The sequence below is a fragment of the Manis javanica genome, chromosome 6 (assembly GCF_040802235.1).
Source record: "Manis javanica isolate MJ-LG chromosome 6, MJ_LKY, whole genome shotgun sequence".
In the NCBI taxonomy this organism is placed as follows: domain Eukaryota; kingdom Metazoa; phylum Chordata; class Mammalia; order Pholidota; family Manidae; genus Manis; species Manis javanica.
The window spans coordinates 76,048,983-76,071,723 of NC_133161.1; the positions used below are offsets into that span (position 1 = coordinate 76,048,983).

General features: G+C 37.4%; 1 protein-coding gene across 8 annotated transcripts in view; it reads right to left on the bottom strand.

The window, feature by feature from the left end:
- The window catches only part of CROT (carnitine O-octanoyltransferase), a 68,288-nt gene that overhangs the window by 22,196 nt on the left and 23,351 nt on the right, over positions 1-22,741 (bottom strand). For 6 of the 8 annotated variants that reach the window (XM_036990741.2, XM_017680427.3, XM_017680340.3 and 3 more), the window contains 3 exons: positions 20,721-20,814; positions 19,749-19,874; positions 17,804-17,905 (listed from right to left, as the gene is read on the bottom strand). In XM_036990741.2, the coding sequence (XP_036846636.1) occupies positions 17,804-17,905; positions 19,749-19,874; positions 20,721-20,814 (322 nt within the window). Of the gene's footprint in view, positions 1-6,757; positions 8,283-17,803; positions 17,906-19,748; positions 19,875-20,720; positions 20,815-22,025; positions 22,204-22,741 lie in introns of those variants that run through there. The other 2 variants (XM_073238893.1, XR_012132328.1) reach the window with 2 other exon arrangements.

Consider the following 22,741-nt stretch of genomic DNA (forward strand, 5'->3'; position numbering starts at 1 on the left):
CTATCGGAAGGCTAAACTGAGGATGGGTATGAATTCCCTTAGGAGAAAACATAGGCCACTAGGCATTAGAAAACACAACATTTTGTATTTATGTCCACAAGAGTGTTCAGAAGTGGTAGAAATAATTCTCAGTGTTTAAGGAATGTGGGAAAGCTGTGCTGACTTAAGGGGTATTACAGGTTTGACAGCAATATTTAGAGAAAGGAATTGCAACTAGTGAACTTTTCCATCATTTATCGTGGAGGACAAATGTTTTGCCTTATTTTCTCCATGTTCCTTTGATGACAAATTACATCGGATGTTTTTTCCTCTGTGATACTGCTACCACTTTATGTTGAACATAGTTACCATAATTTATGAACTCAGTGTAACACTGTTAGCCTTGGAGAGAAAGAAGGGAGGCTTTATGATGTGGACCTGCCACTTGGGCCCAGTTTCTGTGGGAGTAACTAAGTGTTGTAAGTATCCCCATAACATCACACAGCTCTGGCTGCCCTGTATGACGGCCCTGGGGAACCTGGAAGCACAGTATATGCACTGTTACCAAGTAGCAGCCACAACATCAGGTAAGGAGGCTCTTGGAGGCGGGGGTGGTCAGTACAAGATGCACGAGCAACGCCATCCCACTTGTCAGCAACAGCTTGCACAGTAAAACTCACAAGTCAATGACAAACCCCTTTTCTAACAGCATCTCAAAACTGTGCAGTGCATTATGGCTTTACAAAGAATTTTCACAGATGACACATACACTGTTTCACATAAAACAACAGTATTAATTTCTCACTTTTTTAAATTAAGGTATCATTTATATATAATCTTACGAAGAAGGTTTCACATGAGCAACATTCTGGTTACAACATTCACCCATATTATCAAGTCCCCTCACCCCAACACCCCATTGCAGTCATTGGCCATCAGCATACTAAGATGCTATAGAGTCACTACTTGTCCTCTCCATGCTTTATGGGCCTTCCCCGTGACCTACTTATACTGTGATTGCTGATTTTAAAGTGCCCTTTAACCCCTTCTCCCTCCCTCCCCACCCACCCTCCCCAACCTCTTACCTTTGGTAACTGCTAGTGCCTTCTTGGAGTCTGTGAGTTTCCTGCTGTTTTTTACCTTCAGTTTTGCTTTGTTGTTATACTCCACAAATGAGTGAAATCATTTGGTACTTGTTTTTCTCTGCCTGAATTATTTCACTCAGAATAATACCTTCTATCTCTACCCATGATGTTACAAATGATAGAATTTGTTTTCATTTTTTGGCTGAAAAATATTCCATTGTGAATATGTACCACTTCTTCTTTATCCATTCATCTACTGATGGACACTTAGGTTGCTTCTACATTTTAGCTATTGTAAATAATACTGCAATAAACACAGGGATGCATATGTTTTTTTTGAATCAGGGATCTTGTTTTCTTCAGGTAAATTCCTAGGAGTAGAATTGCTCAGTCAAATGGTATTTATTTCCATTTTTAGTTTTTTAAGGAACGTCCATATTGATTTCCACAATGGTTGAACTAATTTACATTCACACCAGCAGTGTAGGAGGGTTCCCCTTTCTCCACCTCCTCATTAGCATTTGTTGTTCCTAGTCTTTTGGATGTTGGCCATCAACCTGTGTGAAGTGGTAACTCATTGTGATTTTAATTTACATTTCCCTGATAATTAGAGATGTGGAGCATCTTTTCATGTGTCTGTTGGCCATGTGAATTTCTTCTTTGGAGAAGTGTCTGTTCACACCCTCCACCCATTTTTTAATCAGGTTATTTGCTTTTTGGGTGTTAAGGCATGCGAACTCTTTATATACTTTGGATGTTAACGCCTTATCAGATATGTGATTTATGAATATATTCTTCCATACTGTAGGATGCCTTTTTGTTCTGCTGATGGTATCCTTTTCTGTACAGAAGCTATTTAGTTTGATGTAGTCCCATTTTCTCATTTTTGCTAATTCCCTTGCCTGAGGAAATGTGTTCAGGAAAAACTTTCTCATGTTTATACTAAAGAGATTTTGCTGGTTTTCTTCCAATAGTTTTATGGTTTCATGACTTGCGTTCAGGTCTTTTCATCCATTTCAAGTTTACTTTTGTGTATGGAGTTAGCCAATAAGCCAATTTTATTCTCTTGCATGTAGCTGTCCAGTTCTGCCAACAACAGTTGTTGAAGAGGCTGTCATTGCCTCATTGTATATCCATGGCTCCTTTATCGTACATTAATTGGCCATATATGTGTGAGTTTATATCTAGGCTCTCTATTCTGTTTCTCTAATCTATGGTTCTGTTCTTGTGCCAGTACCAAATTCTTTTGATTACTGTGGCTTTGTAGTAGAGCTTGAAGTTGGGGAGCATAATCCTCCCAGCTTTATTCTTCATTCTCAGGATGTCTTTGCTATTCAGGATCTTCTGTGGATCCGTACGAATTTTAGAACTGTTTGTTCTAGTTCACTGAAGAATGCTGTTGGTATTTTCATAGGCATTGCATTGAATCTGTAGATTGCTTTAGGCAATTTTGACATTGGCAAATTAGGCAGTGGGCAGTAGCCATTTTGACAATATTAATTCTTCCTACTCATGAGCACAGGATGTATTTCCATTTATTGTTGTCTTTTAATTTCTCTTATGAATGTCTTGTAGTTTTCAGAGTATAGGTCTTTTACTAATTTATGTTAATTTTGAGAAATTTTATTCTTTTTGATGTAATTGTAAATGGAATTATTTTCTGATATCTCTTTCTGCTAGTTCATCATTAGTATATTGGAATGCCACACATTTCTGCATATTAATTTTGTACCCTGCAACTTTGCTGAATTCAGTTATTAGTTCTAGTAGTTTTAGAATGGATTCTTTATGGAGTTTTTTATGTACAATATCATGTCATGTGCAAACAGGGACATTTTAGTTCTTCCTTATCAATCTAGATGGCTTTTATTTCTTTGTGTTGTCTGATTGCCATGGCTAGGAACTCCAGTACTATGTTGAATAAAAGTGGGGAAAGTGGGCATCCTTGTCTTGTTCCCGATCTTAGAGGAAAAGCTTTAAGCTTTTCACTGTTAAGTATGATGTTGGCTGTGGGTTTGTCTTATATAGCCTTTATTATGTTGAGCTACTAGCCCTCCATACCCATTTTGTTGAGAGTTTTTATCATGAATGGATGTTGAATTCTGTCGAATGCTTTTTCAGCATCTATGGAGATGATCATGTGGTTTTTGTCCTTCTTTTTGTTGATGTGGTGGATGATGTTGATGGATTTTTGAATATTGTATCATCCTTGCATCCCTGGAATAAATCCTACTCAATCATGATGGACGATCTTTTTGATGTATTTTTAAATTTGTTTTGCTAGTATTTGTTGAGTATTTTTGCATCTATGTTCATCAAGGATATTGATCTGTAATTCTCTTTTTTTGTGGTGTCTTTGTTTTGGTATTAGAGTGATGCTGGCCTCATAGAATGAGTTTGAAGGTATTCCCTCTTCTACTTTTTTGGAAAACTTTAAGGAGGATAGTTATTAGGTCTTCTGGTCTAGGGGTTCTGTTCTGAGGTAATTTTCTGATTACCAATTCAATGTCATTGCTGATAATTGGTCTATTCAGATTTTTTGTTCCTTCCTGGATCAGCCTTGGAAGGTTGTATTTTTCTAGAAAGTTGTCCATTTCTTCTAGGTTATTCAATTAGTTAGTATATAATTTTTCATAATATTCTCTAAAAATACTTTGTATATCTTTGATGTCCATAGTGATTTTTCCTTTCTCATTTCTGATTCTGTTAATGTGTGTAGACTCTCTTTTTTTCTTGACAAGTCTGGCTAGGGGTTTATCTATTTTTTTTTCTCAAAGAACCAGTTCCTGGTTTTATTGATTCTTCCTATTGTTTTATTCTCCTCAATTTTATTTATGTCTGTTCTGATCTTTATTATGTCCCTCATTCTACTGACATGGGTCTCCTTTATTCTTCTTTTTCCATTAATTGTGAGTTTAGACTGTTCATTTGGCATTTTTCTTCTTTCTCGAGATAAGCCTGTATTACAATATTCTTCCCTCTTAGAACTGCCTTCACTGCATCTCACAGGTTTTGGGGTGTTGAGTTGTTGTTTTCATTTGTTTCCATATATTGCTTGATCTATTTGGTCATTGATTCATTGATTATTTTGGAGTATGTTAAGCCTCTATGTGTTTGTGGGCATTTTTGTTTTCTTTACATTTTTTATTTCTAGTTTCATACCTTTGTGGTCTGAGAAGCTGGTTGGCACAATTTCAGTACTTCTGAATTTACTGAGGCTGTTTTTGTGGTCTTCTATATGATCTATTATGGAAAGTGTTCCAGGTACACTTGAGAAGAATGTGTATCCTGCTGCTTTTGGGTGGAGTGTCCTACAGATATGTGTTAGGTCCATCCGTTCTAATGTGTTTTCAAGTGCCTCTGTCTCCTTACTTATTTCCTTTCTGGTTGATCTATCCTTTGGAGTGAGAGGTGTGTTGAAGTCTCCTAAAATGAATGCATTGCATTCTATTTCCCCCTTTAATTCTGTTAGTATTTATTTCACATATGTAGGTGCTCCTCTGTTGGGTGCATATTATAATGGTTATATCCTCTCATTGGACTGATCCCTTTATCATTATGTAATGTCCTTCTTTGTCTCTTGTTACTTCCTTTGTTTTGAAGTCTATTTTGTTTGATACAAGTACTGCAACTCCTGCTTTTTTCTCCCTATTAGCTGCATTTCCATCCCTTCACTTTTAGTGTGTGTATGTGTTTGGGTTTGAAGTGAGTCTCTTGTAGGCAGCATACAGATGGGTCTTTTTTTTTTTATCCATTCAGTAACTCTATGTCCTTTGATTGGTGCATATCATCTTTTTACATTTATGGTACTATCCATTATCAATATGTTTTTATTGCCATTTCAGCCTTTAGATTCTGAAGCCTTTAGTGGTTACTGAAGGTTCAAGGGCAGCTTCGTTACTATCTAACAGTCTGAATAACTCAGTATACCATGTCAAACAAATCTAAAGGTTTTTTTGTTTCCTCTCCATTCTTCTTCCCCCTTCACTCTTTATATATTAGTTGTCATAGTCTGTACTCTTTGTGAATCTCTTGACTGACTTTGTGGGTAATTGATTTAATTTTGCATTTGCTAGTAATTAATTGGTCTACTTCCTTTACTGTGGCTTTATTTTCTCTTGTGACAGCCACTTAGTCTTAGGAGCACTTCCATCTAGAGTAGTACCTTTAACACACACTGTAGAGATGGTCTGTGGGAGGCAAATTCCCTCAACTTTTGATTATCTGGAAATTGTTTAATCCCTGCTTCAAATTTAAATGATAATCTTTCTGGGTAGAGTATTCATGGTTCGAGGCCCTTCTGCTTCAGTGTATTAAATATATCATGGCACTCCCTTCTAGCCTGTTAGGTTTTAGCTGAGAAGTCTGATGATAGCGTGATGAGTTTTCCTTTGTATGTGATCTTTTTTCTCTCTCTGACTGCTTTAAATACTCTGTCCTTGTCCTTGATATTGCCATTTTAATTATTATATGTCTTGATGTTGTCTTCTTAGGGTCCCTTGTGTTGGTAGATCTCTGCACTTGCATTACCTGAGAGACTATTTCCTTCCCCAGGTTGGGGAAGTTTTCAGTAATTATATCCTCAAAGAGACTTTCTATTGCCTTTTCTCTCTTCTCCTCATGCCATTATGAAGCAAATATTTTTCCATTTGGATTGGTCACACAGTTCTCTTATTATTCTTTCAGTCCTAGAGATCCTTTTTATTCTCTGTGCCTCAGCTTCTTTGTTTTCCTATTGTCTAATTTCTATTTCATTTACCGTCTCCTCTACCTCATCTAATCTACTTTTAAATCCCTCCATTGTATGTTTCATTTCAGATACTGTATTATTCAAATTTCTATCTCTTTCTTGTACTCCTACCTGAGATTGTGACTATTTTTCTATAGCTCTGTAAGCATGTTTATGATTTTTATTTTGAAATCTTTTTCAAGAAGATTGGTGATTTCAGTTTAACTGATCCCTCTTTCTGGCATTTTTTTCTTGTAATTTTGTTTGGACTGAATTCCTTTTCTGTTTCATATTTCTAGTGGTGACTATGGAATAAGAACTTTGTGTGGGCAACAGCCTCTAGTACCCAGAAAATCTAGTTTCTGGGGCTGCCCAGCTCCTTGAGTGATGGCACAGGTTGCAGGCACACAGCACCGGCACCTGCTGGGAGGAAAAAGCTCTTTTCCATTTCCCAGCCACAATACCTGCTTCCACTACCAAGGTCAGTGGGCCAAGCACACAGGGAGGAGCCTCTGCATTACAACCCTGTATCTGGTGTAGGCAGGGCTGCTGCCCTCAGTCTGGCCTGGTGCAATGGTGGGGGCAGGTGCGCAGACAAGTGCCTGCCAGGTGGAAGGTGCAGCAGGCTGCGTACTGCAGTGGTGGGCCTCTGTGCTGCCTTGCCAGCCAGGGGGATTGACTGTCTGAGGTTCCTGGAAGTTCCCAACCTGCTGGGTTGAGTATGTCAGGATGATTTTGTCCAACTGTCCTTTCTCCTGAGTAGCAAACTCTGTGCAATCCTTGCCCCTTTAGCAGCCCTCTCACTATAGTGATGTCTTTCAAATTACCCACCTGTCTTCTGTCCCAAAGCACCCAGCTGAGGGTACCTGTTCTCCACAAGTGGCTGGAAAATCAGTCTTTCCAAGTATTCTGCCTGTCTTTACTGTTTGCTTCTTTTTTTTTTTTTGAGAGGGCATCTCTCATATTTATTGATCAAATGGTTGTTAACAAAAATAAAATTCTGTATAGGGAACTCATTGCTCAATGTACAATCATTAATCCACCCCAACCCTAATTCTCATCAGTCTCCAATCTTCTGAAGCATAATGAACAAGTTCTTACATGGTGAACAAGTTCTTACATAGTGAACAGTACAAGGGAAGTCATCACAGAAACTTTCAGTTTTGATCACACATTATGAACTATAAACAATCAGGTCAACTATGAATATTCGTTAGATTTTCATACTTGATTTATATGTGAATCCCACATTTCTCCCTTATTATTATTATTATTATTATCATTATTTTTAATAAAATGCTGAAGTCATAGGTAGATGCAAGATAAAGGTAGAAAACATAGTTTAGTGCTGTAAGAGAGCAAATTTAGATGATCAGGTGTGTGCCTGTAGACTAAGTGTTAATCCAAGCTAGATAAGGGCAATAAAACATCCACGGATGCAGAAGATTTCTCTCAAAACAGTGGGGGGTGAGGATCTAAGCCTCACCTCTGTTGATTCCCAATTTCTCACCTGATGGGCCCCCCTGCGACTGTGCCTGTCTTAGGTTGTTCCTCCCTTGAGGAATCTTACCCATCTCTGGCTAACCAGTTATCTTCCGGGGCCATACAGGGAAATGTAAAGTTGGTAAGTGAGAGAGAAGCAATATTGTTTGAAAAGGTTAGCTTTTTACTTCTTTGCAGATTTATGCCCTGTGGCTTTTATGCCCAGTATTTGTCTTGAGATATCTTTACCACTTGGAAGAATTATGATACTCGGTAAATTCGATATGAGGAATGAATTCTATTTAAGGGTTGTATTTAGGAAGGAAGAAGAAAAGCTATACGAGTAGCAGACGGAAGAAAACTTGGGAAGATTGATTATTTCTTTGACATATCTTCTTGTAGAGTAACTTAAGCATGTATAGGTTTTAAACTACTAATTAAATTGTGTACACACATTAACATAATAGGAATACAGTTACATAACCAAAGCACACCTATAATTACCAGCCATCTCCAGTGAAGCCAAGAAAACCAGTTAGGCACCCTAGGCATTTGTGAAAACTTATCTATGATATGGTGGATATTGTTCAACTGAACTTGAATGCTCTGAGAGAAATCAGACAAATTAAAACAACCCATTCCTGGGGACTGTTCACATCCCATATGTTCTTTTAACAGTAGATAGTCTGTACCCATAAGATTTTGGAGTGCTACAACTTGCACTTCTCCTAATTCTTGGTTGAGTTCCAACAGTATAGATCCAGTCAAATTTGTTGTTTTACTGTATGCACAGGCCAGCTTAGATAACTCCTTCTTCATTCCAATGGCAAGTCCAGAAACAGGTGGGATGAATGCAGCTACAACTGCAGCATTGCCTGGATCTTTGTTGAGGTTTTTTTGATGATCATCTTCTGGTATGACTCTTCCAGAGAGTGCTGATGATGGAAGTTCTTCTTCATATCGTATCTTAGTTCATTTTCTGGGTATCCAAATTAGGCTTTGATCCTCTGTATAAACACAAACAGACCCTTTATACCATTGTGTAGAACTCACTGGAGGTCACCACACAGGAACTGCCTTTTTTTTTTTTAAGAGAAAGGAATATTATCAGAAAAATGTACCTCCATAGCAGATCATCTGACGCCCTTTAAGTGATCAAAATAAGGATATTTAAAGCATGCATTAATCGTTGATTTACAGTTAGTTTTATCCTATCAGGGAGTAATCCCCCTTCTCTTTCTATCTTTCTTTTTTTTGTTATCTTTAATCTACACTTACATGAAGGATATTATGTTTACTAGGCTCTCCCTTATACCAGTTCCCCCTTATAAACCACTTTACAGTCACTGTCCATCAGCATAGCAAAATGTTGTAGAATCACTACTTGTCTTCTGTGTTGTACAGCCCTCCCCTTTCTCCCACCCCCCCATGCATGCTATTCTTAATACCCCCTTTCTTCTTCCCCCCCTTATCCCTCCCTACCCACCCATCCTCCCCAGTCCCTTTCCCTTTGGTACCTGTTAGTCCATTCTTGGGTTCTGTGATTCCGCTGCTGTTTTGTTTCTTCGGTTTTTCCTTTGTTCTTATACTCCACAGATGAGTGAAATCATTTGGTATTTCTCTGTCTCTGCTTGGCTTATTTCACTGAGCATAATACCCTCAAGCTCCATCCATGTTGCTGCAAATGGTAGGATTTGCCCTCTTTTTATGGCTGAGTAGTATTCCATTGTGTATAGGTACCACATCTTCTTTATCTATTCATCTATCGAAGGACATTTAGGTTGCTTCCAATTCTTGGCTATTGTAAATAGTGCTGCGATAAACATGGGGGTGCATCTATCTTTCTCAAATTTGATTGCTGCGTTCTTAGGGTAAATTCCTAGGAGTGGAATTCCTGGGTCAAATGGTAAGTCTGTTTTGAGCATTTTGAGGAACCTCCATACTGCTTTCCACAATGGTTGAACTAATTTACATTCCCACCAGCAGTGTAGGAGGGTTCCCCTTTCTCCACAGCCTCGCCAACATTTGTTGTTGTTTGTCTTTTGGATGGCAGCCATCCTTACTGGTGTGAGGTGATACCTCATTGTAGTTTTAATTTGCATTTCTCTGATAATTAGCGATGTAGAGCATCTTTTCATGTGTCTATTGGCCATCTGTATTTCTTTTTTGGAGAACTGTCTGTTCAGTTCCTCTGCCCATTTTTTAATTGGATTATTTGTTTTTTGTTTGTTGAGGTGTGTGAGCTCGTTATATATTTTGGACATCAAGCCTTTATCAGATCTGTCATTTACAAATATATTCTCCCATACTGTAGGGTTCCTTTTTGTTCTATTGATGGTGTCTTTTGCTGTACAGAAGCTTTTCAGCTTAATATAGTCCCACTTGTTCATTTTTTGCTGTTGTTTTCCTTGCCCAGGGAGATATGTTCAAGAAGAGGTCACTCATGTTTATGTCTAAAAGGTTTTTGCCTATGTTTTTTTCTAAGAGTTTTATAGTTTCATGACGTACATTCAGGTCTTTGATCCACTTTGAATTTACTTTTGAGTATGGGGTTAGACAATGGTCCAGTTTCATTCTCCTACATGCAGCTGTCCAGTTTTACCAGCACCATCTGTTGAAGACACTGTCATTTCGCCATTGTATGTCCATGGCTCCTTTATCAAATATTAATTGACCATATCTGTTTGGGTTAATGTCTGGAGTCTCTAATCTGTTCCACAGGTCTGTGACTCTGTTCTTGTGCCAGTACCATATTGTCTTGATTACTATAGCTTTGTAGTAGAGCTTGAAGTTGAGGAGTGAGATACCCCCCCCCCCCACTTTATTCTTCTTTCTCAGGATTGCGTTGGCTATTCAGGGTCTTTGGTGTTTCCACATTAATTTTTGAATTATTTGTTCCAGTTCATTGAAGAATATTGCTGGTAATTTGATAGGGATTGCATCAAATCTGTATATTGCTGTGGGCAGGATGGCCATTTTGACGATATTAATTCTTCCTAGCCATGAGCATGGGATGAGTTTCCATTTGTTAGTGTCCCCTTTAATTTCTCTTAAGAGTGACTTGTAGTTTTCAGGGTACCGGTCTTTCACTTCTTTGGTTAGGTTTATTCCTAGGTATTTTATTCTTTTTGATGCAACTGTGAATGGAATTATTTTCCTGATTTCTCTTTCTATTAATTCATTGTTAGTGTATAGGAAAGCTACAGATTTCTGTGTGTTAATTTTGTATCCTGCAACTTTGCTGTATTCCAATATCAGTTCTAGTAGATTTGGAGTGGAGTCTTTAGGGTTTCTTATGTACAATATCATGTCATCTGCAAATAGTGACAGTTTAACTTCTTCTTTACCAATCTGGATTCCTTGTATTTCTTTGTTTTGTCTGATTGCCGTGGCTAGGACCTCCAGTACTATGTTAAATAACAGTGGGGAGAGTGGGCATCCCTGTCTAGTTCCCGATCTCAGAGGAAAAGCTTTCAGCTTCTCACTGTTCAGTATAATGTTGGCTGTGGATTTATCATATATGGCCTTTGTTATGTTGAGGTACTTGCCCTCTATTCCCATTTTGCTGAGAGTTTTTATCATGAATGGATGTTGAATTTTGTCAAATGCTTCTTCAGCATCTATGGAGATGATCATGTGGTTTTTGTCTTTCTTTTTGTTGATGTGGTGGATGATGTTGATGGATTTTCAAATGTTGTGCCATCCTTGCAACCCTGGGATGAATCCCACTTGGTCATGGTGTATGATCCTTTTGATATATTTTTGAATCCAGTTTGCTAATATTTTGTTGAGTATTTTTGCATCTACATTCATCAGTCTGTAGTTTTCTTTTTTGGTGGGGTCTTTGCCTGGTTTTGGTATTAGGGTGATGTTGGCTTCATAGAATGAGTTTGGGAGTATTCCCTCCTCTTCTATTTTTTGGAAAACTTTAAGGAGAATGGGTATTATGTCTTCTCTGTGTGTCTCATAAAATTCAGAGGTAAATCCGTCTGGCCCAGGGGTCTTGTTCCTGGGTAGTTTTTTGATTACCATTTCAATTTCTTTGCTTGTAATTGGTTTGTTTAACTTTTGTGTTTCTTCCTTGGCCAGTCTTGGAAGGTTGTATTTTTCTAGGAAGTTGTCCATTTCTGCTAGGTTCTGCAGCTTGCTGGCATACACGTTTTCATAGCAGTCTTTAATAATTTTTTGTATTTCTGCGGAGTCCGTTGTGATTTTTCCATTCTCATTTCTGATTCTGTTGATTTGTGTTGATTCTCTTTTTCTCTTAATAAGTTTGGCTAGAGGCTTATCTATTTTGTTTATTTTCTCAAAGAACCAGCTCTTGGTTTCGTTGATTTTTGCTATTGTTTTATTCTTCTCAATTTGTTTATTTCTTCTCTGATCTTTATTATGTCTCTCCTTCTGCTGACGTTAGGCCTCGTTTGTTCTTCTTTTTCCAGTTTCGATAATTGTGGTGTTCGATTATTCATTTGGGATTGTTCTTCCTTCTTCATGTGTGCCTGGATTGCTATATACTTTCCTCTTTAGACTGCTTTCGCTGCATCCCTCAGAAGTTGGGGCTTTTTGTTGTTGTTGTCCTTGATCTCTATTTTGATTTGTTCGTTGATCCATTGATTATTTAGAAGCATGTTGTTAAGCCCCCAATGTGTTTGTGAGCCTTTTTGTTTTCTTTGTAGAATTTATTTCTAGTTTTATACCTTTGTGGTCTGAAAAATTGGTTGATAGAATTTCAATATTTTGGAATTTACTGAGGCTCTTTTTGTGGGCTAGTATGTGGTCTATTCTGGAGAATGTTCCATGTGCACTTGAGAAGAATGTATATCCTGTTGCCTTTGGATGTAGAGTTCTATAGATGTCTATAAGGTCCATCTGTTCTAGTGTGTTGTTCAGTGCCTCGGTGTCCTTACTTATTTTCTTCCCTGTGGATCTTTCCTTTGGGGTGAGTGGTGTGTTGAAGTCTCCTAAAATGAATGCATTGCAGTCTATTTCCCCCTTTAGCTCTGTATTTGTTTCACATATGCTGGTGCTCCTGTGTTGGGTGCATATATATTTAGAATGGTTATGTCCTCTTGTTGGACTGAGCCCTTTATCATTATGTAATGTCCTTCTTTATCTCTTGTTACTTTCTTTGTTTTGAAGTCTATTTTGTCTGATATTAGTAGTGCAACCCCTGCTCTCTTCTTGCTGTTGTTTGCCTGAAATATGTTTTTCCATCCCTTGACTTTTAGTCTGTGCATGTCTTTGGGTTTGAGGTGAGTTTCTTGTAAGCAGCATATAGAAGGGTCTTGCTTTTTTTATCCATTCTGTTACTCTGTGTGTTTTGATTGGTGCATTAAGTCCATTTATATTTAGGGTGACTATTGAGAGATATGTACTTATTGCCATTGCAGGCTTTAAATTTGTGGTTACCAAAGGTTCAAGGTTAGCCTCTTTAGTATCTTACTGCCTAACTTAGCTCACTTATTGAGCTGTTATATACACTGTCTGGAAATTCATTTCTTCTGCCCCTTCTTATTCCTCCTCCTCCTTTCTTCATATGTTGGGTGTTTTGTTCTGTGCTCTTTTTAGGAGTGCTCCCATCTAGAGCAGTCCCTGTAAGATGCCCTGTAGAGGTGGTTTGTGGGAAGCAAATTCCCTCAGCTTTTGCTTGTCTGGGAGTTGTTTAATCCGCCATGATATTTAAATGATAGTCGTGCTGGATACAGTATCCTTGGTTCAAGGTCCTTCTGTTTCATTGTATTAAATATATCATGCCATTCTCTTCTGGCCTGTAGGGTTTGTGTTGAGAAGTCTGATGATAGCCTGACAGGTTTTCCTTTATAGGTGACCTTTTTCTCTCTAGCTGCCTTTAAAACTCTTTCCTTGTCCTTGATCCATTTTAATTATTATGTGTCTTAGTGTTGTCCTCCTTGGATCTTTTCTGTTGGGGGTTCTGTGTATTTCCGTGGTCTGTTTGATGATTTCCTCCCCCAGTTTGGGGAAGTTTTCAGCAATTATTTCTTCAAAGAGACTTTCTATCCATTTTCCTCTCTCTTCTTCTTCTGGTACCCCTATAATACAGATATTGTTCCTTTCAGATTGGTCACACAGTTCTCTTAGTATTGTTTCGTTCCTGAAGATCCTTTTATCTCTCTCTATGTCAGCTTCTATACGTTCCTGTTCTCTGGTTTCTATTCCTTCAATGGCCTCTTGCATCTTATCCATTCTGCTTATAAATCCTTCCAGCGTTTGTTTCACTTCTGTAATCTTCCTGCATCTGTGATCTCCCTCCGGACTTCATCCCATTGCTCTTGCTTTTTCTCTGCATCTCTGTCAGCATGTTCATGATTTTATTTTGCATTTTTTCAGGATTGGTTAGGTCTGTCTCCTTCTCAGGTGTTGTCTCTGTGATCTTTGTCTGCCTGTAGTTTTTGCCTTTTCATGGTGACAGAGATAGTTTGCAGAGCTGGTACGAGTGACGGCTGGAAGAGCTTTCCTTCTTGTTGGTTTGTGGCCTTCCTCTCCTGGGAGAACAGCGACCTCTAGTGGCTTGTTATGGGCAGCTGCCTGCAGACAGGGTCATGCAGACAGGGCTTCTGCTTCCTGCCCGGCTGCTATGGAGTTTATCTCCGCTGTTGCTGTGGGCATAGCCTGCTTTGGGCTGCTGCTCCAAAATGGTGGAGCCCCATTGGAGCAGGAGCGGCTGGGAGGCTATTTATCTCCATAAGGGGCCTCCGTGCTCCCTGCTTCCCAGGGGGATAGAGTGCCCAGAGATCCCCAGATTCCCTGTCTCTGGACTAAGTGTACCACCCTGCCCCTTTAAGACTTCCAAAGTGTACTCGCCAAACCAAAACAACAACAACAACAACAAAATTAAATAGATAATTAAAAAAAGATAAACACATGATTTTCTTTGTCCTCAGGCGCCAGCTTCAGGCACCTGCTCACCAGTCTTGCTGCCTTGTTTCCCTAGTATTGGGGTCCCTGTCCCTTTAAGACTTCCAAAAAGCACTCGCCAAAAAAAAAAGAGGAAGAAAAATGACCGCTTCCGTTTCTTTGTTCTCCAGGGTTGGCCTCAGGCACCTGCTCACCGGTCCTGCTGCCCTGTTTCCCTAGTATCTAGCACCCCACACATGCACTGTGTCTGCGCTCTCGTCTGGATGGGTGCGGCTGGGTATTCAGCAGTCCTGGGCTCCCTCTCCTTCCCCATTCCAACTCCTCTCCTCCCACCGGGAGTTGGGGGGAGGGGCACTCAGGTCCCGCTGGGCCGGGGCTTGTATCTTACCCCCTTTGCGAGGCACTGGGTTCTCGCAGGTGTGGATGTGGTCTGGATGTTGTCCTGTGTCCTCTGGTCTCTATTTTAGGAAGAGTTGTCTTTGTTATATTTTCATAGATATATGTGGTTTGGGGAGGAGATTTCTGCTGCTCTACTCTTGCAGCCATCTTGTCTCCTGTCTTTGCTTTTTAACCCCTGGAGATCATGCTCCTGAAGCAGATCTCCAGGGGTTGGTGTTTAGCAATCCTGGGTTTCTACTGCCTCCCCACTCCATTTCTCTTCCTCCTGTCTGTGAGCTGTTGCTGGGGGAAGGCTTGGGTACCACCAGATTGTGGCTTTGCTACTTTACCCTCTTCTGTGAGGTCTTCTCTTTCCCAAGATGTAAGCAGTCTTTTTTGGTCTTCAGGTTGCTCTTTCAGGATTGGTTGTATTTGCTGTATTTTCATGTTACATGCGGTTTTGGGAGGAGGTTTCTGCCACACTTCTCATGCCACGATATTTTTCTCCTAATCTTTCACTCCTTTATTGTAATCAGTAAGACAGAGCAAGACTGAAAGATTTAAGTCTCTTTGACTTATAATTCTACCTACAAATATCCTGGTAGAAAGCTAATACTCAATTTCATTGAAAAAAAGTTAGGAAATATGGAAAATTCAGATGTTTTCCTGGTGAGATGTTCACAAAATTTTACTTTTCTTTTTGAATTTATATGGAGGCAATATATGTAACATACTGTTTTAGAAGGTGGATTTTGGTTCCAAGTCCCAAGCTCTACCACTTCCCAACTGTGCAACTGTGACAAAGTTAGTAAATTCTTTAAAGTACCTCATCTCTTGGGATAATTCCTATTCTTATACAACTGCTGTGCAAAATGATTTTAACAATGCTTTTAAAGCACTTACTACAGAACTTGGCTCATAGCAATAATAAGTAACTGCTATTATTATTAACTAATGTTTATTAAGGCTTCCTATATGCCCTTCACAAAGCCGCATGATATAGCCTATATAGAGAAGACAAAATAGTTGACCCCAGGATTTTAAATCCCAATAGGGAAATGTGATTAATTAGTATATTCACAAAAGTACATATCCAAGCAACAATGAAGAAAGCAGTAATGTGGCTTTCGATTAAGAACAGCTTTACTTTACACTATATATACTTACTAACAATGTTTTACATAGGTTAAGTTGCATTTATGTAATAATCTTACATTAAACAGGAAATCTACATGGAATCTTAACAGCAGATTATCAGGTGGAAATAATCAGATCAATTCTGTAAATATGTAGTGTTAATGCATACACATGAAACATGTCCATACACTTAGTACAGGAAAGCATCTCAGTTGTGCTGAGCTGCATGCCCATTATGGAACCAATATTCTTTATTCAGAAATAGAAAAAATTATTAAAGTTATTTTCATCCTGAATTTATATGAACAGCAGGATGTTGGTGCTATTAGTAAAAATTAAAGTGCAAGTTTTTTGTGGAGGTTGGGAGTGAGGGAGGAAAGCAAGATGTGTTCTTGATGAGAGCAATTTATGTAACAAAATAACATCCAGCTTGAACAATTTAAAATATGGTGAAACAAACTCTCATAATGAGAAAATAGATTAGAAACTAGAAAAGTGTAACTGAGAGCTGCCTATATAAAATGGCCAATGAAACTATTAAACCAGGAAAGAGAGCAGGCACAGGGGAAAAGAGTGTGACTAACATTAAGGTTTGTTTTAGAATCAATAGATAGGAAAACAGTGTTGAGAGATGGAGGCAGAGTCAGAATATATATGAAGAAGACAGTAAGCAGTCCCAGCAGACAGGCCAAAGACAAATGGAGGGATGAAGCCAGGAGGCAGTTAGCTACTTTACAAAGGATAGTTTCAGGGAACAGTAAGGGTATAAACCAGACTGAAGAGGTCGAGAACAATCAAACAAGGAGTTGAAGAGAAAACTTAGGCAATTAATGAGAAATATTTTGTCAACAGTAGACTCCAAGAAGAGGAAAGACAATGCATCTTTAAAATGACTCAGGGCAACATTTCACTCTGATGAGCTACTATAAAGACAACTAGTTTTATTACCTATTCATCAAGCACTCTACCTTCTGGGATAAAGCTACTCTCTTTTCCTTCAGGAAAACACCACACGTAAGACCACCTGATTTCCTGGAACGGGTACAGTTCACACAGGCCAATCATAACCAATGACCATTATTTCCAAGACTTTTGATGGAATTACTGAAGAAAAACAAGCTGGCTATTTCCATGGGGAGCACTAATCTATTAAGAATGCTATGAAACCATAACATTGGGTATACAACAATCACATGGAGTAGTCTACCTAAAAATGAAGCCAAACACAGGAAAAGCAAAAAATGGAGAGAGGAATTCCTAATGAAAGCTTTGGAAACTGAAGTCAGCCTTACCCAAATTTAGCTATACCACTATGCTAACAAGTATCTTTAGCTAATGCCAGTTTGATTGAGGTCACTAATACCTAAAAGTGAATAAACATTAATCAATCCAACTATTGAACACAGATCAATGTAACAGGTCTTCTTAGTATTTTAGTTACTGATGCTTTGGAAGGCCACCAAACACAAACAAAAGTCTACCTCATACCACTTTATACCAAATTTTGTACTGTATGAAGGTGTTACAGTGAGATTATAAGTGCTTATTGCAACATGATTTAGGCCATTTAAAAATTTTTTTGGTTCACAGACTTCCTGAACGTCCATCATAAAATGGCAAAGCAGAGCTAATAAAGACAACCATGGGGGAAGAGAAGAAAAACAAGTTTTCTTTTTTAATGAAGGTAAAAAATGGTATTAAGTACCACACATTTTTATGTCCACAGTGTAAATTAATAATGTTTCAAAGATCATGTGTCATTTTTAGGAACAGTCAAAAAATTACTACGTAGACCTAGAAATATATTCACATACATTTCTCAGAGTATACATAATGCTATATAATATATCTTTTAAAATAGGATGTAATTCTCAAACAGGTAACAAACAGTGGATTTTAAAGAGCTTATATTACAGAAAAATATATACAAGTTCTACTTTTCAGATACACATCAAACTGTTAGCCTTACTACAGACGAAAATAACTTGTCCTTGAGCTTTCAAAACTAAACAGTTTACTCTAATGTCATAAAACTGAAAAAATGTTTACTTATACTACCATAGCACAAGAATTGTAGTTTATTGCCATTAAATTAACCTAAAAAATTAAAAGGAAAAAATTTCAGTAGTTCACTTACATCACAATTACAGCCAAATACTCCATTAGAAAAGCAAATCAAGTTATAGGATTTGTCACCCCAGCGTACTGTTGGATCTCCAGTAAGGACCATTACAGTTACCTAAAATAAATGTAATATTTCCAAATTAAAAAGACCTTAACATTGGTTTGTAAGTATTTATATCTTAAATATATATATATAAAAGTAAAAATTGGTAATAAGTACCATACATTTTAATATCCATAGTGTAAATTAATAATGTTTCAAAAATTACATGTCATTTTAGAAAGTTACAAAGTCATTTGGTAAATCTAGAAATATATCTGTGTATAGAACATATGCATAATACATTCTATATATATGTACATATGTATGTGTGTGTGTGTATATATATATATATATATATATATATATATAATTTTTCATCTTCAGGTAAACCAAATTTAATAAAATGATAGTAGTTACATTCAAGAGATTCAAGAGATGATTATAATTCTAGCCCTAACTTTAGATATTTCTCAAAATCTCAAGAAATCCTACCAGAAAAAAGACAACTAGTACAATATTCATGGATGTTCAGAGGACACACAATTGAAAGGACAATGCTTTTGCAACTTGAATAGTGTAAAAGGCCTTGATAAGTTCAGTCATTAAAGTCTAGTTATATGCGGAGGCACAGAGAAGTCGTTTTCCCAGGGCTTTCAAGTCAGTAAGTGGCGGGGCCCAGAGGGAGCCTGGCGGTCTGGCCCCTGAGCCAGCAGCACGTTCAGCCACCATCCATGTGTTATGAGCAGAGGGAAAGGTTTCGACCTGGAAGGAGAAGGCAGGTCCATTCTCCACCCGCTTCATCCACTTTTGCGTTGTTTGGGTTTGTTACAATGAGCATGTAATTGAAAAATAAAAATTTTATAAAAGCGCTCAAAAAAAAAAAATCTAGTTATATGGAAAATATTTTAAGAATTCATATCCAAGTAAGCATGTTTCTCAAATAGTAGGTTCTGGCCCATTAGTGAGTCATGAAATCAACTTAGTGCAACACAGTAAACATTATTTACTTTTAAAAAGATACAATAAAAGAGAACAGAAGTATCAGAGTACATCACAGATAGCAAAAGTAATTACTATTTTGTGAAACTTCTATTATATGTGTGTACATGCACACATGTGTGTACAATGGGCTGTAAAGTAAATGTATGCCTAGCTATAGAGTGCAGTAAAAAAAAGTTTAAGCAACAATGATTAAAATGTATTTTTCCTAAAGTTTGATGATTCTCCTATTAAAAAAAAACACTTCTAAACATTTCTAATTACAAGGTTTTTTAGTGCTGTTATTATTTTATTACTACTATTTAACATTGATGAATGCATTATGAAATAACTATTTTCAAAAGACTATGAGACTTCTACAAATATGACTACTATCTTTTATTATTTCCTAGGAAATGATATTATCCCAGTGGCGGGGTTGGGGGGTTGGAGTAAAAAGTAAGGCCACATTTACCCTTAAATCAGTAAAGTCAGTGTATTCTAAAAACAAATGATAAATTACTTATAAGAGTGATAAAATTCTTAGGACAGATCTCACCAACTAAAGCACACTGGTATGGGTTACAGGTAGGTTCTCATGTCATCTTTGACATGAGAAGCTCATTTAGGGCAGTGTCCTATGCCAATTTTCTGTATATGCAAATAATTGAAAAGGTTGGGAAACAAATGTGATTTGCAAACAATAGTCATACTTCTTTAAACAACATACAAGATATTTCTAAACAGAACTAACAATGTGGCAAGAATTTACAAAGCCTTACAGATTTATGTGTAGGCTTGAATTTGGTACATGTATATATTATAGCTAAGAAAATCTTTCAAGAGCCTGCATATAACAAACTTCCCATATTCAATATACACAAAAGTCCTCCAGAAAAATTTGTGGGAAGAAATACGGAACAAGATAGTTAAGTACCTGAGAATAATCTTCTGGTGTTACATGTGGACTGCCATCCTCTAAGGAATATACCAGTAAACTGCTCTGAATTTTTTCTAACATAGTCAAGTTCTCTGAGTCAAGACTAATCAAATATTCTCGTGCCTGCAGCAAAAGAAGATAATGATTAAATACTACAAATTAAATATAATATATCCAGAAAAATCTCAAAATAGCTTGTAGGGAAAAAGGTTCATTAAGAAAGATCAAATTATGGTTTTCTCTCACTATCTGAAAGTAAAGTATTCTATAATCTTTCAAAAGCCAAAATGGCATTAAAGTGAAAAAGGAATCACCATTAATTTATATGGAAAATTTTGTAGTACTCCCAGACCCCCCAAAAAAATCTCTCTTCATTCTTTCCTGATGCCTTAGGACACATCTTGCTAATGGTTGCATAAAATAAATCAAGATAAACACAGATGCTCACATAAATGATTCAAAACTATGGCAGCTTGATGTTGGAGCATTGAGCATAGTTTCCAGGGAAGGAGGTTGGTGGAGCTCCTCTCCCTGCTCGGGGTGCACACTGCCTCTATAGTGACTTGCTGCAAAATGCTGAATGCGCTATTTTCACTTCTTGCCTTTTTTTGTGTAAGCGAAAAATCCTCTTTGGATTTCTTTCAGGGAAAACAGATACGAATGTAGGCCTTTTTGTAAAAGTGAGATGGCAAAACGTGAACTTCTGAAAAGTGGGGTGTACCAATATAGTTAATACTATACAGCATATTTGAAAGTTGCTAAGAGTAGATCTTAAAAGTTCTCATCACAAGAAAAAAAAATCTTGTAACTACGTACGGTGACAGATATTAACCACTTATTGTGGTGATATATGTGGTGACCATTTCACAATATATACAAATATTGAATCATGTACATCTGAGAATAATATGATATTATATGTCAGTTATACCTCAGTAAAGAAAAAAAAAAAGAAGCATTAATTATAACCTTAGCCCATTGAGTTCGCTCCTCACTAGTTAATGCTGGTACCCCAGGCCCATCAGGTTCACTATGGCACTTCCTGTGGATGTATGTCAATTGCCTTAAGGAAAATTAAAGAAAGAGGAATTAGAAAGAGCACAGGCAAGATCAACAGCTACTTTGGCCTTTAACAGGTCATAATGTTTATTGGTATTTAAATGTTCTGATAAAGGGATTACAATCTCAACAGTAATGGATCTCCTATACTGCATCTTTTTTTATTTTTTTATTTTTTTATTTTTGCTATCATTAATCTACAATTACATGAAGAACACTATGTTTACCAGGCTCCCTCCCTCACCAAGTCCCACACACCACCCCCACTACAGTCACTGTCCATCAGCATAGCAAGATACTGCATCTTTTTTAAAAAAGTGACTATGTGGCCTATTAACACCAAAAGTATATTTGATCATAAATCAGTAAATTTGGTGTTTGGATAATATAATTTATACTTTTAAAATGAATATACTTTCAGGGTCCATGTAAATACCTCTTACATAGAGAACCTGAAAAACTATTCTGTTAAATAATCTCACAAATATCATGTACATCTTTATGTTACTAAAAAACTATGGCATACAAATTTAACAGAGGACTTACTTAGTATTTGTGTGTAACACCAAAACAGAAGTACTATGTAGTCAGTTTTAAATGTTTTCACAAGTGCTGTTAATTGTAACCATTATATCTTAAAGACTATTAGCTAAGGATAAATTATTTCTTCCCACAGCATTCTACAGCCCCAGTCTTATGAGTTTCATGTATCTTAAAATATATGGTAGGTAAATAACAGGGTTATTCCATAAAAAATTAATTTTCATCATTCCGTAAAGAAATTTTCATCAGTCAAAAATCCAGAGGTTTAGTTTCAGCCCTACTTCCTCATGGCACATGCTAAGAAATTACCTCAATATAAAAGCTTCCAAAAGTTTCTCAGAAAGTGAACTAATATAGCTTAATAATGGCCAAAAAGCACCTCTAGTAGCCATCCTTTACTTGTGGCTTTATCATTTAAAACTGGGGGAAAAAATACAATTATTGATTTGCATAATTTCCTCTGTTTCTTAATTATTTCTCTAACCCTGATGAAGAAGTAAGTTCCTTGCCACAAATTCTCTCCCTCTTTTGAACACTGATGGTGTCCTGGGGAGCAGAAGAGGGCTGCTTCACCAAATAATCTGTCTCTATGGTGGGAACAACTTGCCTTGCCTCTTCCTGTGTGGCTTTGCCAATTCTGATTTTGCTTCAATTACAAATAATAAAACCTACCTCACTGTTTTTCTCCATAGGGTACTGGATGCTGCCCTTCCCTTACCACCTCAAAGCACCAGTTCTGACTATGAAACTTGTTCCTGCTCCCTCATATGGCCGTTTTCATAATTAGTAGGAAATGACCACCTCATAAAAGGAGGTCATTATCAGAAATTACCAGGGAAATGTGTTAAACCTGAAATGACATTTTAAGTTTGATAATAAGAGGTCAGATAATAATTGCCCAAAACTCAACAATAAGAAGTACACACTACTCAAAGCAATCTACAGATTCAATGCAATCTCCCAAATTCAAATGGCATTTATTTCACAGAAATACAAAAAAAAAAAACCTAAAATTCATATGGACCCTCAAAAAAACTCCAAATAGCCAAAGCAATTTGGAGCAAGAGGAATGAAACTGGAGGCATCACAGTTCCTGGTTTCAGAATTTGTTACAAAGCTACAGAATTCAAAACAGTATGGTTATTTGCATAAAAACATATATTTTATACACACACACACACACACACACACACACACACACACACACACACACACAATGGAACAGAATAGAGAGCCCAGAAATAAATCCACCAATATACAGCTCAACTGAAACTGCCAAGAGTGCCAAGGGTGCCAAGAATACAAATGGGAAATGGATAGTCTCTTAAATAAATGGTGTTGGGAATGGGAAAAGTCTCTTAAATAAATGGTGTTGGGAAAAGGTGGTT